At 44.9% G+C, this 12,500-nt stretch overlaps 1 protein-coding gene across 1 annotated transcript in view; it reads left to right on the forward strand.

Moving 5' to 3' along the window:
* Positions 1–12,500, forward strand: part of LOC143294560 (somatostatin receptor type 5-like) — a 100,923-nt gene that overhangs the window by 40,032 nt on the left and 48,391 nt on the right. Inside the window, exon 2 of the mRNA XM_076605935.1 lies at positions 269–390. Coding sequence (XP_076462050.1) covers positions 269–390 — 122 coding nt within the window. The remainder of the gene's footprint in view (positions 1–268; positions 391–12,500) is intronic.

Genomic DNA, 12,500 nt, shown 5'->3' on the forward strand with positions numbered 1-12,500 from the left:
AACTTTCATGGGTCGTAAGAAACTTATTCTTTGCTAAACATATTTGTGCGTGTGAATGTGCATGCACGCGGGTGATACATCTTTGTTCTTCTAAAATTTAAACATAATGTATCCGATCGTGTTCGCCTCCGTGCGAGTGTGTGTGTGTGTGTGTGTGTGTGTGTGTGTGTGTGTGTGTGTGTGTGTGTATTATTATCATTATCATTGTTATTAGTATTATTATTATTGTTATTATTAATATTATCATTATCATTGTTATGTGTCTCAGGCGGCAGCATTCTTCGCCTACACGTGGCAATTCGGGGAGGTGTTGTGCAAGCTGGTGAACTACGTGCAGAACTACTCCATGGTGTGCTCTGTCCTCACCCTCACCGTCATCTCCATGGAGAGGTAGGGGATGATGCTTCTTCTCCGTCTTTTTTGTTCTTGTTGTTGTTCTGACAGTTGTCGCTGTTGTTGTTGTCGTCATCGTTGTTGATGTGCAAGCTGGTTCAACTGCGTGCAGAATTACTCAGTGTTGTGCTCTGTCCCCACGCTCACCGTCATCTCCATGGAGACATAGGGCTGATGCTTCTTCTCAGTCTTTTTTTAATCACTTGTGTGTGTGTGTGTGTGTGTGTGTGTGTGTGTGTGTGTGTGTGTGGTAAACTTTAACATTGCCATTTTCTCTGGAAATACTTTGTCTGCCAATACCAGATTTGGCTTAAACATAGTAGGAGAAAAACTTCACAGTCAAACCATTAATAGGTTATAAGTCTACCGAATTAAACCGTATTTCCGGATCATCAATGGCTTATTTCGTTGAGGCTCGTTCTGGGTTCCGAAAACACCATATTACATCTTCCCTGTTTCCGGAACGTAGGCTATGCTTGGTAAGAAGACCGCGTGACCTCGTTTTTCTTGTTCGCAATTAAAGGAAAAGAAATAAAAAATCTGGACAGAACACATACAGACACATTTAATACATAACCAGCGTGTTTACGGCATATGAATATTCTAATGTGGACACTGAATTAACTGGAATGAACATGAAAGAAAAATTGAATTGACCGTTTCACTGAGTTTCGGTCAGCCTTGTCGAAGCTGGTCTGTGCAGATCTTATTTTTTCTTGTTCGCAATTAAAAGAAATACAAAAAATTCTGGACAGAACACATAGTGACACAAACTTCATCATTGACGCGTTTACTGCATATGAATATTTCAAAGTGGATACTGAATTAACTAGAATGAACATTAAAGAGAAATTGAACTGACCGATTCGAATTTTCACGGCGAGTTTAACTAAGCCTGTAGAACATCTATCAAGATCCAGAGAAAACGTCTAAATGTTGCAGTGTGCTTGAGGCGATGGCCACGTCTCCTTTACTGCGGACTTTCTTAAATACCCGAGATACACCAAAATAACATGATTGAAACGGCGTCATCACCTCGATTACCGTAACCGATTTATCACGCTAAAAAACAACATAATTCAATAATGTTTTTGAACGTCTTTTGCAGATGCAGGGAAGCGCTGAGCATAAAACTTTTCGCCTGAAAATGCTTGGTTCGAATCTGCTTAGTGGCTTTTTTCCCCCTTTTTTTTTTAACCTCAAGCTTTGTCATATCAAATACAGAACACATTTTAACAATTTTTTTAAATCAGATTTTATTTTATGTTTTTTTGTTTGTCATATTTAAGTGTGTATCACAAGTGGGTCTTGAAGGCCTTGCCTCTCTTGTTTGTTTTTGTTGTTCTTACAGTTGTCACTGTTGTTGTTGTCGTCGTCGTCGTTGTTGATGTGGAAGCTGGTCCAGCTACGTGCAGTACTCCATGGTGTGCTGTGTCCACACCTTTACTGTCTTCTTTGTGAAGAGGTATAGCTGCTGCTTCTTCAACATTTACCAAAATCATTTATCTATATAATTATTCATTTTAATATTTATTTGTTGTTGTTTTTTTCTTTACCTTTAAACTTTGTTTAACGTCCCGTCCCACATACGGGTGATTGTATGTGTTTTTTTTTCTTGAGCTTGTTGTTGATGTTGTTAACGCTGTTGTGGATGTTATTTTGTTGTTGTTCTTGTTTCTGTTTTCTTGCTGTTGTTGCTGTTCCTTCTCATCCTCTTCCTCCTCCTTCTCCTCCTCCTTCTCCTATTCCTCCTCCTCTTCATGCTCCTTCTCCTCCTCTTCATCCTCCTTCTCCTCTTCCTCCTCCTTCTCCTATTCCTCCTCCTCCTCCTCTTCCTGTTCCTTCTCCTCCTGTTCCTCCTCCTATTTCTCCTTCTCCTCTTCTTCCTCCTCCTTCTCTATCCTTCTCCTCCTCTTCCTCCTCCTTCTATTCCTGCTCCTCCTTCTCCTCCTCTTCCTCCTCCTTCTCCTATTCCTCCTCCTTCTCTTCCTGCTCCTTTTCCTCTTCCTCCTCCTCCTCTACCTCCTTCTCCTATTCCTCCTCCTCCTTCTCCCCCTCTTCATCCTCCTTCTCCTATTCCTCCTCCTTCTCCTATTCTCCTCCTCCTCCTATTCCTCCTCCTCCTTCTCCACCTATTCCTCCTCCTTCTCATCCGGTCTTCCCCGCCTCCTCCTCCACCGTCGTTTTGCTATGTTCTAGGTCACTTTGTTGTCATTGTTTGTTGTTATTATAATTCTCGTTCTTCTCTGTGACTTTCTACTTTTTGGGGAGAACACGGCTTGCGCAGTCGTTTTCCTCCCCCAGCGGTCTCTGCTGGGTCGTCTTTGCTGTCTCACTGGTGAGCGAAACTGTGTTGCTATGTGTGGATGAGGCTCTCTCTCTCTCTGTCTCAATCTCCACCTCTCTCTCTCTCTCTCTCTCTCTCTTTTTTTCTTCATTGCCCTCTTCGTGGCAGAGGGCAGCATATTAAAAAGCCGGACAAGCATAATTATGTTAAACCCTCGTCAATAAAGAATTTTTGTCTTGTCTTGTCTTGTCTCTTTGTGAGGAACGCTTCATAGTTAACTGCGCAGTTCCACTCTTCCCGTTTATCGAATGAGAGAACAGCAAGTCTGATTACCCACGCGGGGTGGTGGGAGATGGTGGAGAGGGGAGGGGGTTGCTTAAGGGGTGGGGATGTGAACCTAGGTTTCGTTCGTTCCCTGTGCTAACAGCATGCTACGTTTAACGTCAATGTGCACAGGATGTCTTGTTTTTGAAGTAATCTCCTTTGACGTTCGGCTTAGAATGAACGATACGCGGAAGTGATTAGAACACAATCGTCATGAATGACGTCAGACGGCGTGGACGATCACGCCGAACTGATCAGCGAGCTGCTTCCTTAAAAGGGGAGGATGTATTCTCAGGTTTGTTGTTGTTTTCTGCGTGAGGCGATGGTTGATAGAGGTGTGTCGTCTGAGGTTGTACATTTGTCATCTGGCGAAGGCTCCAGTCAAAGCGGAGTTGATGAAATGAGCCCCAACACACACACCCCACCTCCACCGTGTGGGATAAACAAACCTACAGTTTCTAATGGGTCCTTCATTTCCAGATTTTGTTTTCTTTTAAATAAATGAGTTTGACACTGAGTTATCTATCATTTAAGGGTGTGTGTTGCACAGTAATTATCCTGTGAGTTGCTAAGCAACAAAAACACACCTGAGAGCACGCTTTCCCCCTCTAATTAAGCATGTGATCAGTCGGGAGTTTGTCCACAAATACATTTACAACCGGTGGTTTGATGCTTCGTTTGGACACTTGGTTCAGACTGAGCTCAAGTTCAGCAAGGCGAAGGGGAGTGGAGACGTGGATGTTCATGGTGCTTTTCTATCGGTGGATCACAAAGTTAATGACTGCTCCTTTATGGAGAAATGTGTTTCTAGGGAGAAGTAACGTTCATAATGATGACAAAGGCGGCTGGTTGAGTAAAACGAAGGAAAAAGAGAATTGATGAAAGAGTTATAGGGCATTTTTGGTATATTTTGGCGAGTACAGGAAAAGATCCTCCTCTTCTTCTTCTTGTTTTTGTTCTTCTTGCTCTTGTTCGTGTTCTTTTTCTCCTCTTCCTTTTCGTTCTCTTTTTCACAGTGTCAGTCCAGACCGCACAATGAATGACATCGTCCTCACCAAGTCCTGTGTGGAACCACAGAGCTTTGTGTGCAGTAGGATTGGAGTCGGCCACGCAATATCTCTGAGCCCCTTCAGGAAGGGACAGGTCTGAAGAATGTGTTCTGGTGTTTGGTCTTCCAGGTCACAGAACGTATGGGATATAGTGCCAGCTTCTTGTTCCTGAACAGGTGGGCATCGAGACAGCAATGGCCAGTTCGTAATCTCATGATCACCACTTACTGCCAGCGTTCTAAATGGTAGGAAAGGATGAAACTAGCGGTTGGAAATCTTGAGTACAAGCACTGTCAGCGCTGTGATGGACGAGCTGTCAGGCATCATGAGGTGTCACGGGTTGTAGGTTTTACAGAGCCTGTCTTAAGTATTTAAAAAAAAAAGATACAGTTGAATTGAAACAGTGTAGAAATAACGGAATCTCATACTCTTATCCAAGCAATTGATTTTTTTTTTAAATCAAACATATACCAACCTGTCTTCGAATGCTTTAAAAAGGCACAGACTCCGCTCACTGTGGCTGAAATGCGTTGTCAGTATGAAGGAGAAGGTTGGATTTTAAAAACAAATGTTATAAAGCGTGGATCGATTAATAACAAAAAAGGCTGCCAAACTCTTTTTTCTTCATCTTAAAAATAGGTTTTGCCGCAAGGAAAGACCTCTCTCTCTCTCTCTCTCTCTCTCGCTCTCTCTCACTCCCTCCCTCTCTCCCTCTCTTCCATTTCCACCTGCATGATGCTGAAAGTTCAGGAGGTGTTGAGTTTCTGACCATTTCTTTCAGCATTACCGGGAACTGTGTCCACGAAAAATCGTTACATGAAGAGGGGAAGAAGGATCAAAGGAAGCTATTGGATCTGCCTGTCTGTGCGGGTGGGTGTGAGTGGGAGCGAGGTGATGCGCTCTCACAACTCACCGCCATCATCTACTGAGAGAGAAGCGAGAGGGAAGGGGAGAAGGGGCGCGAGGGTGAGAGAAAAAGACAGACGGGCAGAGAGACATAGACCACACACGCACTCAGAGAAAGAGATGGGGGGTGGAGAAAAAGAGAAAGAAGAAGGAGGAGGAGGAGGAGAGAGAGCGACAGAGACAGAGAGAGGGAGAGAGAGAGAGTACGAAGATCAGGATATGAAAAATGGGGTACGATCAAAGCGATGTCTTAAAAGTCACGAACAGCTTGCATGGACACACGCTGGACACACTCAGCTGATTTCACGTTCTTTCTCTGCGTTTGTCCATCTGTACTTCAGTCTCTCTCTCTCTCTCTCTCTCTCTCTCTGTCTCTCCCTGTCTCTGTCTCTCTCTCTCTGTGCGTGCGTGCGTGTGTGTGTGTTTGTGTGTGTGTATGTGTTTGTGTTTAGATCTTAAATGCATGTTTTAAACATCGGTATTGACATTGTACATTGACAATTGAGAATATTTTACACGGAATGGCGCTATGTAAATTAAATCACTATCATATTATTAGATAGATAGATAGACATGTGTGTATGCACGCATCACTCTCTCTCTCTCTCACTCACTCACTCACTCTCTCTCTCTCTCTCTCTCTCTCTCTCTCTCTCTCTCTCTCTCCGTTCACCTTGTGCACTTTAACAACGGTGTACGCTTCACCCCTTCACAAGGGGTAGTGGCCTTTATGAATAAAAAATTCGAATCCGAATCTGAATCTCTCTCCCTCTCTCCATCTCTCTTATTCACCCTCTCCCGCTCTCACTCACCTATTCGCCTGTAGACAACCCCGTAACCTAGAACAGAACTGAGGAAATAGGGAGAACAGACAGAGACCGGAGCAAAGGGAAGTCAGACCTCCAAATTTGACAGGATCATCCGACGGTGAAATTATCTTCGCTGACATGTAATGCAAGATGGATTAAAAAAAAAAAATTTAAATAAAAGGAAAGGAAAAAGAAGAGGGAAACCCACTTATCTTACTGTCATCGCACCTCCTCCCCTAGCCCCCCCGCCCCCTGCACCTTCACCTCAACCAAACCACAACCTATGGCACCATGCATCGCTCAACTCCATCTTACCTCCATTTATTGTGTATTTTTTGTATGTATTTTGTTGTTGTTGTGTGCTCGCGCGCGCGCGCGCAAACACACACACACACACACACGCTCACGCACGCACACACAAACACACGCATACAATCACGCTCATACACACACACACACACACACACACACACACACACACACACACACACCACATACACAGAGAGAGAGAGTCTGTTTTTGAGTTTGTGTGTGTGGGCCTCTCTCTGTCTCTATCAGAAAGCAACTAATGTAATGGAGAGAGAGAGGGGGGGGGGGGGGGGTGGGGGGGGGGGGGGGGGGGGGGGGGGGGGGGGGGTGGTGGAGAAAGTAATGGAAGGAAACAGACAGAAATTTGAGACTGAAAGAGACGGTCCAGCTTGATTTTTGACTATGGCCTCGGGCTATTTTCGTCTGTTCATATTTCAGGTGACTTGTATCAAGCTTCTTTCTTGTGTACATCTGAAACAAAATTGAAGGATTGAGTGGTGTATGTGCGTGCGTGCGTGCGTGCGTGTGTGTGTGTGTGTGTGTGTGTGTTTGTATTTGTGTAAGAATAAGTGAGCAGATAATTTACTAACTTACATTCTAGCTAACGAACGAACAAACTGACTAGCTAGCTAACTATGTAACTAACTAACCAACCAACCAACCAACCAACTAAGCAAGCAACCGACCAGCTAACTAACCTACTGACTGACTAATGAAACAGGTAACTAATAATGATGATGATGATAAAGAAAGACAAAAAATAATTATCAGGAGCAAGGTGGCAGAATGGTTAAGACACGCGTCTGCCAGTGCAGTGTCCGTGAGGGTCTGGGTTCCAATCCCGCTCCCCCCCTTTCTCCAAAGTTTGATTGGATAATCAAACTGAGCGTCTAGTCATTCGGATAAGTCGAGAAATCGAGGTCATGTGTGCAGCACGCACTTGGCGCACTGAAAAAGAACCCACGGTAACAAAAGTGTTGTTCTCCAGCAAACTTATGCAGAATGAACCCACCCTGATAGGCACACATATATGCATGCACTCAAGGCCTGACAAGCGCGTTGGGTTATGCTGCTGTCAGGTATCTGCCTAGCAGATGTGGTGTAGCGTATATGGGTTTGTCCAAGCGCAGTGAAACTGACACTGAAACTGAAAAAAAAAAATCTTCGTCAGTAGAGGGGTTTGCAGATGATGATCTGCGTATGTTAAATCAGAACACCCCCCGAAGTGATTCAGCAGCAGTGCAGGGTCTTCTCTTGTGTGTGGCTTCCTATTTACCTAAAATCGATCGTTCCCCGTGAACTTCTGGTGCTGAGAACTCGGGAGTGGTTGTGTAGGGGTTGGAGGAGTTGAAATAAGCGGCCTGGGAGTCATGTCTCTGAAACCGTGTAGGCAGAAAATGGTGCTACAAAACAAACAAACCGCCACGAACAACAGAAACAACAACAAAACAAACAAACAAACAAACAACAACAACGAAAAAAACACCTCAGGACACCGTTTGCATCGGAGATGACATCCTCTATGTGATCATCAAAGGGATGTCCTCTTTCTAAATTGAAGGCGAGATGTCTGCGAGAGAAGCGATTCTGGCTCTCGCTGTCTCTGTCTCTGCCCCCCCACCCCCTCCTCATCCATCCATCTGCTCTCCCTCCCTCTCTCTCTCTTTCCCCCCTCTGCCCCTCTCCCCTCTTCTATCACTCCCTCTCTCTCCCTATAGTGTCTTGCTCTCTCTCTCTCTCTCTCTCTCTCTCTCTCTCTCTCTCTCTCCCTCACTCTCTCTCTCTTCAGTGTCCTTCTCAGTATAATGACAGGAAATTGAAAATGTTTCCCGAATAGTTCAGAGGGCAGAGCGGGACTCCCTCAGTTAATGACTTCACGTGTGTCACATCAAACGTAGAAATTAAGATGTGTGGAAAAGATGCATGCACACTGTCTGTCTGTCTGTCATTCTGAAATCTCTCTCTCTCTCTCTCCCAGTCACACACACACACACACACACACACACACACACACACAGAGAGAGAGAGAGAGAGAGAGAGAGAGAGAGAGAGAGCCGCACGGAGAAAGAGGGGAGCGTAAAAGAAAAGGAATACGATGAGGACACCTGAAGCTAGATCAGACAAAAGAGCATCTTCCGACAAGAAAATTGTCTGCACTCGCACGTAGTTTAAGTATATAAAAAAATATTTTTAAAAATCCCAATTACTGACGTCATGCCACGCTCTTCCTTCTATTTCTCCAGTTACTGTCTTTCAGTTTCTTTCTTTTGTTCTGCCAGTCTGTGCTTTTCTTTCCAGAAGAATTAGCACTTACGCTCAAAAGCACACAAAAAGGGGCACGTGTAATTAAAAAAAACAAAAACAAACTTTTACGCAGGTTGTACGCATCCATGCGCGCATGCATACTCGCTCACGTACACATGCGCGCAAGCAGCACTAATGTTCACTCATTCAAGCAGCACCCAAGGTGCGTTCTTATACAAACTGGAGCTTGGTTGACGTCAAGAAATATTCGAAAGGAAAGCGTTAAGTTCCGTCGCGCAGTCTCACATATCGGATATGATCTCCATGGCACCATTGTCGTCATCCTCCGTTAGCGTATCTCTCCCTCTCTCTGTCTCTCTCTCTGTCTCTCTCTGTGTGTCTCTTTCCTTGCTCTCTCTCTCACTCTTTCTCTCTTTCTTGTTTGCTTCCTTGGTAAGAATTGATTGATACTACCATTAATATGCGTAAGATCAGCATATTCATTTCAGTGTGACAAAATATATCATAAGAATACTGAAAAATAAGTGATGTATGTGTGGGTGGTGGCGGGGGGATCGTATGGAAATCCAACAATGCCAAATTTTCAGTGAAAATAATATTTGGAAAAAAAAAGAAAAAAAAAAAAAAAACCAACCTCAAAATCCTGCTCCGTCCATGAAAAGAATAACATTCATCTCTTTTCGGGGTCTGGAAAATTAGTGTTAAATCTAGTTAATACCATACACCTCTCTCTGGAGTCTGAAAATGAGTGTTAAATCTAGTTAATACCATACACCTCTCTTTGGAGTCTGAAAATGAGTGTTAAATCTAGTTAATACCATACACCTCTCTTTGGAGTCTGAAAATGAGTGTCCGGTAGATCTTTGCGAAGCAGGGTCTCGTGGAGAATAAGAAAACAGTTATGCAATGCAGTGTGCCTGATAGCGTGCATTGTCCAGCGGTCAGCAAGCAATTGTTATGTTTCTTCATTGCAAGGCATGCACTATGGAGCTCCTTCGCTTTTCAGCGGGCAGGAATGGGCCGGAAAGAGTGAGCAGCCACACAGGACGGTCTCCCCTTTCTTCTTCTTCTTCTTCTGCGTTCACTCGTATGCACACGAGTGGGCTTTTACGTGTATGACCGTTTTTACCCCGCCATGTAGGCAGCCATACTCCGTTTTCGGGGGTGTGCATGCTGGGTATGTTCTTGTTTCCATAACCCACCGAACGCTGACATGGATTACAGGATCTTTAACGTGCGTATTTGATCTTCTGCTTGCATATACACACGAAGGGGGTTCAGGCACTAGCAGGTCTGCACATATGTTGACCTGGGAGATCGTAAAAATCTCCACCCTTTACCCACCAGGCGCCGTCACCGTGATTCGAACCCGGGACCCTCAGATTGACAGTCCAACGCTTTAACCACTCGGCTATTGCGCCCGTCTGTCTCCCCTTTCCGATTCCCATTGACAGGAGGGACGGGGACGGACCTGAAATAATTTTGATGTCAGTGTGGGAGATTCATTCTTCTTGCTAGAGGTAGTTTTCTGATAGACTGCATCTTGAGTTTGAGCCATGTGTGTATGGCACTATGGTGCGAGAAATTTCCTGATTGGTGGCATTGTGTTATTTGAAAGTCGGTCAACGCTTTCGTGGTCTAGAATACCTACTCATATGAAAAGAAAGGCAAACCGCAACAGTGTAATTACCTTTGTTTTTCAAGAGTTGTAGCCTTTGCAGTGTGTAATGAAATTCGTAACAGAGCGTCCAACACAGCGGCTTCGTGACAAAACCTGTACCACGGGCCGCCGTGTTGGCCGCATATATGGAAGGACGTTAGAGATCCTTTGAAGATCTGATCTGAAAGAAACGAGCAAACATGAAGTGAAAGATGAAAAGGGAAGAAGAGGAAGTGATCAGAATCACACCTTGATAATTCCCACCATTCGCCGGAATGTGAGGGTATTACTGGCCCTTTTAGGATGCGGCATTGCTGTCATCTGCTTTCCCAGGGATGTTCCCCACCTTGGATGGGTTAGGAATACTTTGGCCACATGACGAACGTGTGTTTCGTGCATGTCTTTCTTCTTCACTTCTTGTGTGTGTGTGTGTGTTTAGCGAGCTTGTTTATGCTGCTTAGCAGATGTGGTGTAGCGTGTAATGATATAGATCTGTCCGAACGCAGGGACGCTTCCTTGAGAAACTGAAACTCTGTGTGTGTGTGTTTGTGTGTGTGTGTGTGTGAGTGTGTATGTGTGTGTGTGTGTTTAGCGAGCTGGGTTATGCTGCTGTCAGGCATCTGCTTAGCAGATGTGGTGTAGCGTGTAATGATATAGATCTGTCCGAACGCAGGGACGCTTCCTTGAGAAACTGAAACTCTGTGTGTGTGTGTGTGTGTGTGTGTGTGTTTGAAAGGAGTTGCAAGATGTATGTTTCATTTATTATTTAAAGAGAGCCATGATTCGACCACCATAAGTCAAGCTGGACCTTTTTATCGCACAAAGCATTAAAGATGTGATTAAAAATGACATTTTAAAAATCATGGTCAAAAACTTTCACACACGCACATATGCACACCTACTCAAAAGTAAAAAGAAAAGGAAAAAATTCAGCAAAACATCAACAGAAAAATAACAATCCTTTTTCTGTCATTTGGAGAATTGAAGCCTTTGATACAAAACTGATGCTCCTGAAATATCGAATGCCTTTATTGACAGACAATAACAAACATTAGTGATCTATATTTGACTTGTCGTCATTAAAGAACGAACATTTGTCAGCTTTTGCAGCAAATCCGACAGTAAATTGGGTGTGTCTGTTTTGAAACTGGATGATATTACCCTTGTTTGTCTTTTGTTTTATTAGTTAGTTCATGTGATTTTATTTGTTTGTTCTGCTTCACATTTTCCAACATTTCAATGTCCAGTTTAATTCTCCTTCCCTTTACGCGAAACACACACACACACACACACACACACACACAACCACATGTACGCACTCACACACACGCACGCACGCACACGCACACACACACATACACGCACGTACGCATGCACGCACGCACGCACACACACACACACACACACACACACACACACACACACACACACACACACACACACACACACACACACACACGAGCGCGCATACACACACACACACAAACACAAAGGCGTGTGCGCACATACACAAACATGTGCGCGCGCACGCGCGCGCACACACACACACACACACACACACACACACACACTCACACTATGTAACTATGTCCAGACGTGATGGATATGAGGCAGCACACAACACCAAAATTCAAAACAAGTGGGGGGGGGGGGGGGGGGGGGGGGGGGGGGGGGAATGGATGCAAGCCATTCACATACGTTCCATTTCCCAGTCTTCCAACCCTGCACCGAGGACCTCTGGGTCCGCCGGGTCCGCCGGGGAAACCAAGGGCGACAGACGTGCTTGATTTCATCGCCTATTTTTCCGAACGTTTGCTTAGACTGTGGCGCGTGGAACAAGATTGAAAACGATCAATTTTGAAAGAGAAGACCCGTCGCTTCATGTCACATTGGCAACCGACTTGCGGATAATATGCAGACTTGTGTTTCCATGATTCTGGACTGAGCACAAGTGGGTGGGGGTTTGGGGGGGAGGGGTCCCCACCCCCCACCCCCCACTTGTGCTAAGTCCAGAATCTATTTACAGCTGGCAGTATATAAGTCAGGAATTGTCGGCACACGGACCGATGCACGTCGGGGGCTGGCTAACGGGTTTAAGGTTATGTTGACGACCATCTCAGATGATATGGCTGACAGGGATAACTGTCCAAGGAATTTTGGGGGGCGGGGGATGAGGGCTGAGAGGTGTGGAGGGTGGTGGGGGCGAAGGGAGGGGGAGACAGGGGACCTATCTACCACTACACTCAAGCCACCAGAACGATGTAATGCCGTTAAAGTGAGCAGCGACGGTATCAGTTTGTATATTGGGGTGCCTGTGGATTCAAACGCACATCATTTGGACCGCGACCTCGTCACTCAACCAAGCAGGCGAAAACCCGAAATCTCGTGAAGGGTTCAGAGTATCTCTGTCACATTCGAGGATTCTTGTTCTATTTAGGCTGCCTCTTACATGTTAATTTTCATCTGTATTCCAGCTGATGGAAAGCGCTGAGTTCGCA

The sequence above is a fragment of the Babylonia areolata genome, chromosome 20 (genome assembly GCF_041734735.1).
Source record: "Babylonia areolata isolate BAREFJ2019XMU chromosome 20, ASM4173473v1, whole genome shotgun sequence".
In the NCBI taxonomy this organism is placed as follows: domain Eukaryota; kingdom Metazoa; phylum Mollusca; class Gastropoda; order Neogastropoda; family Buccinidae; genus Babylonia; species Babylonia areolata.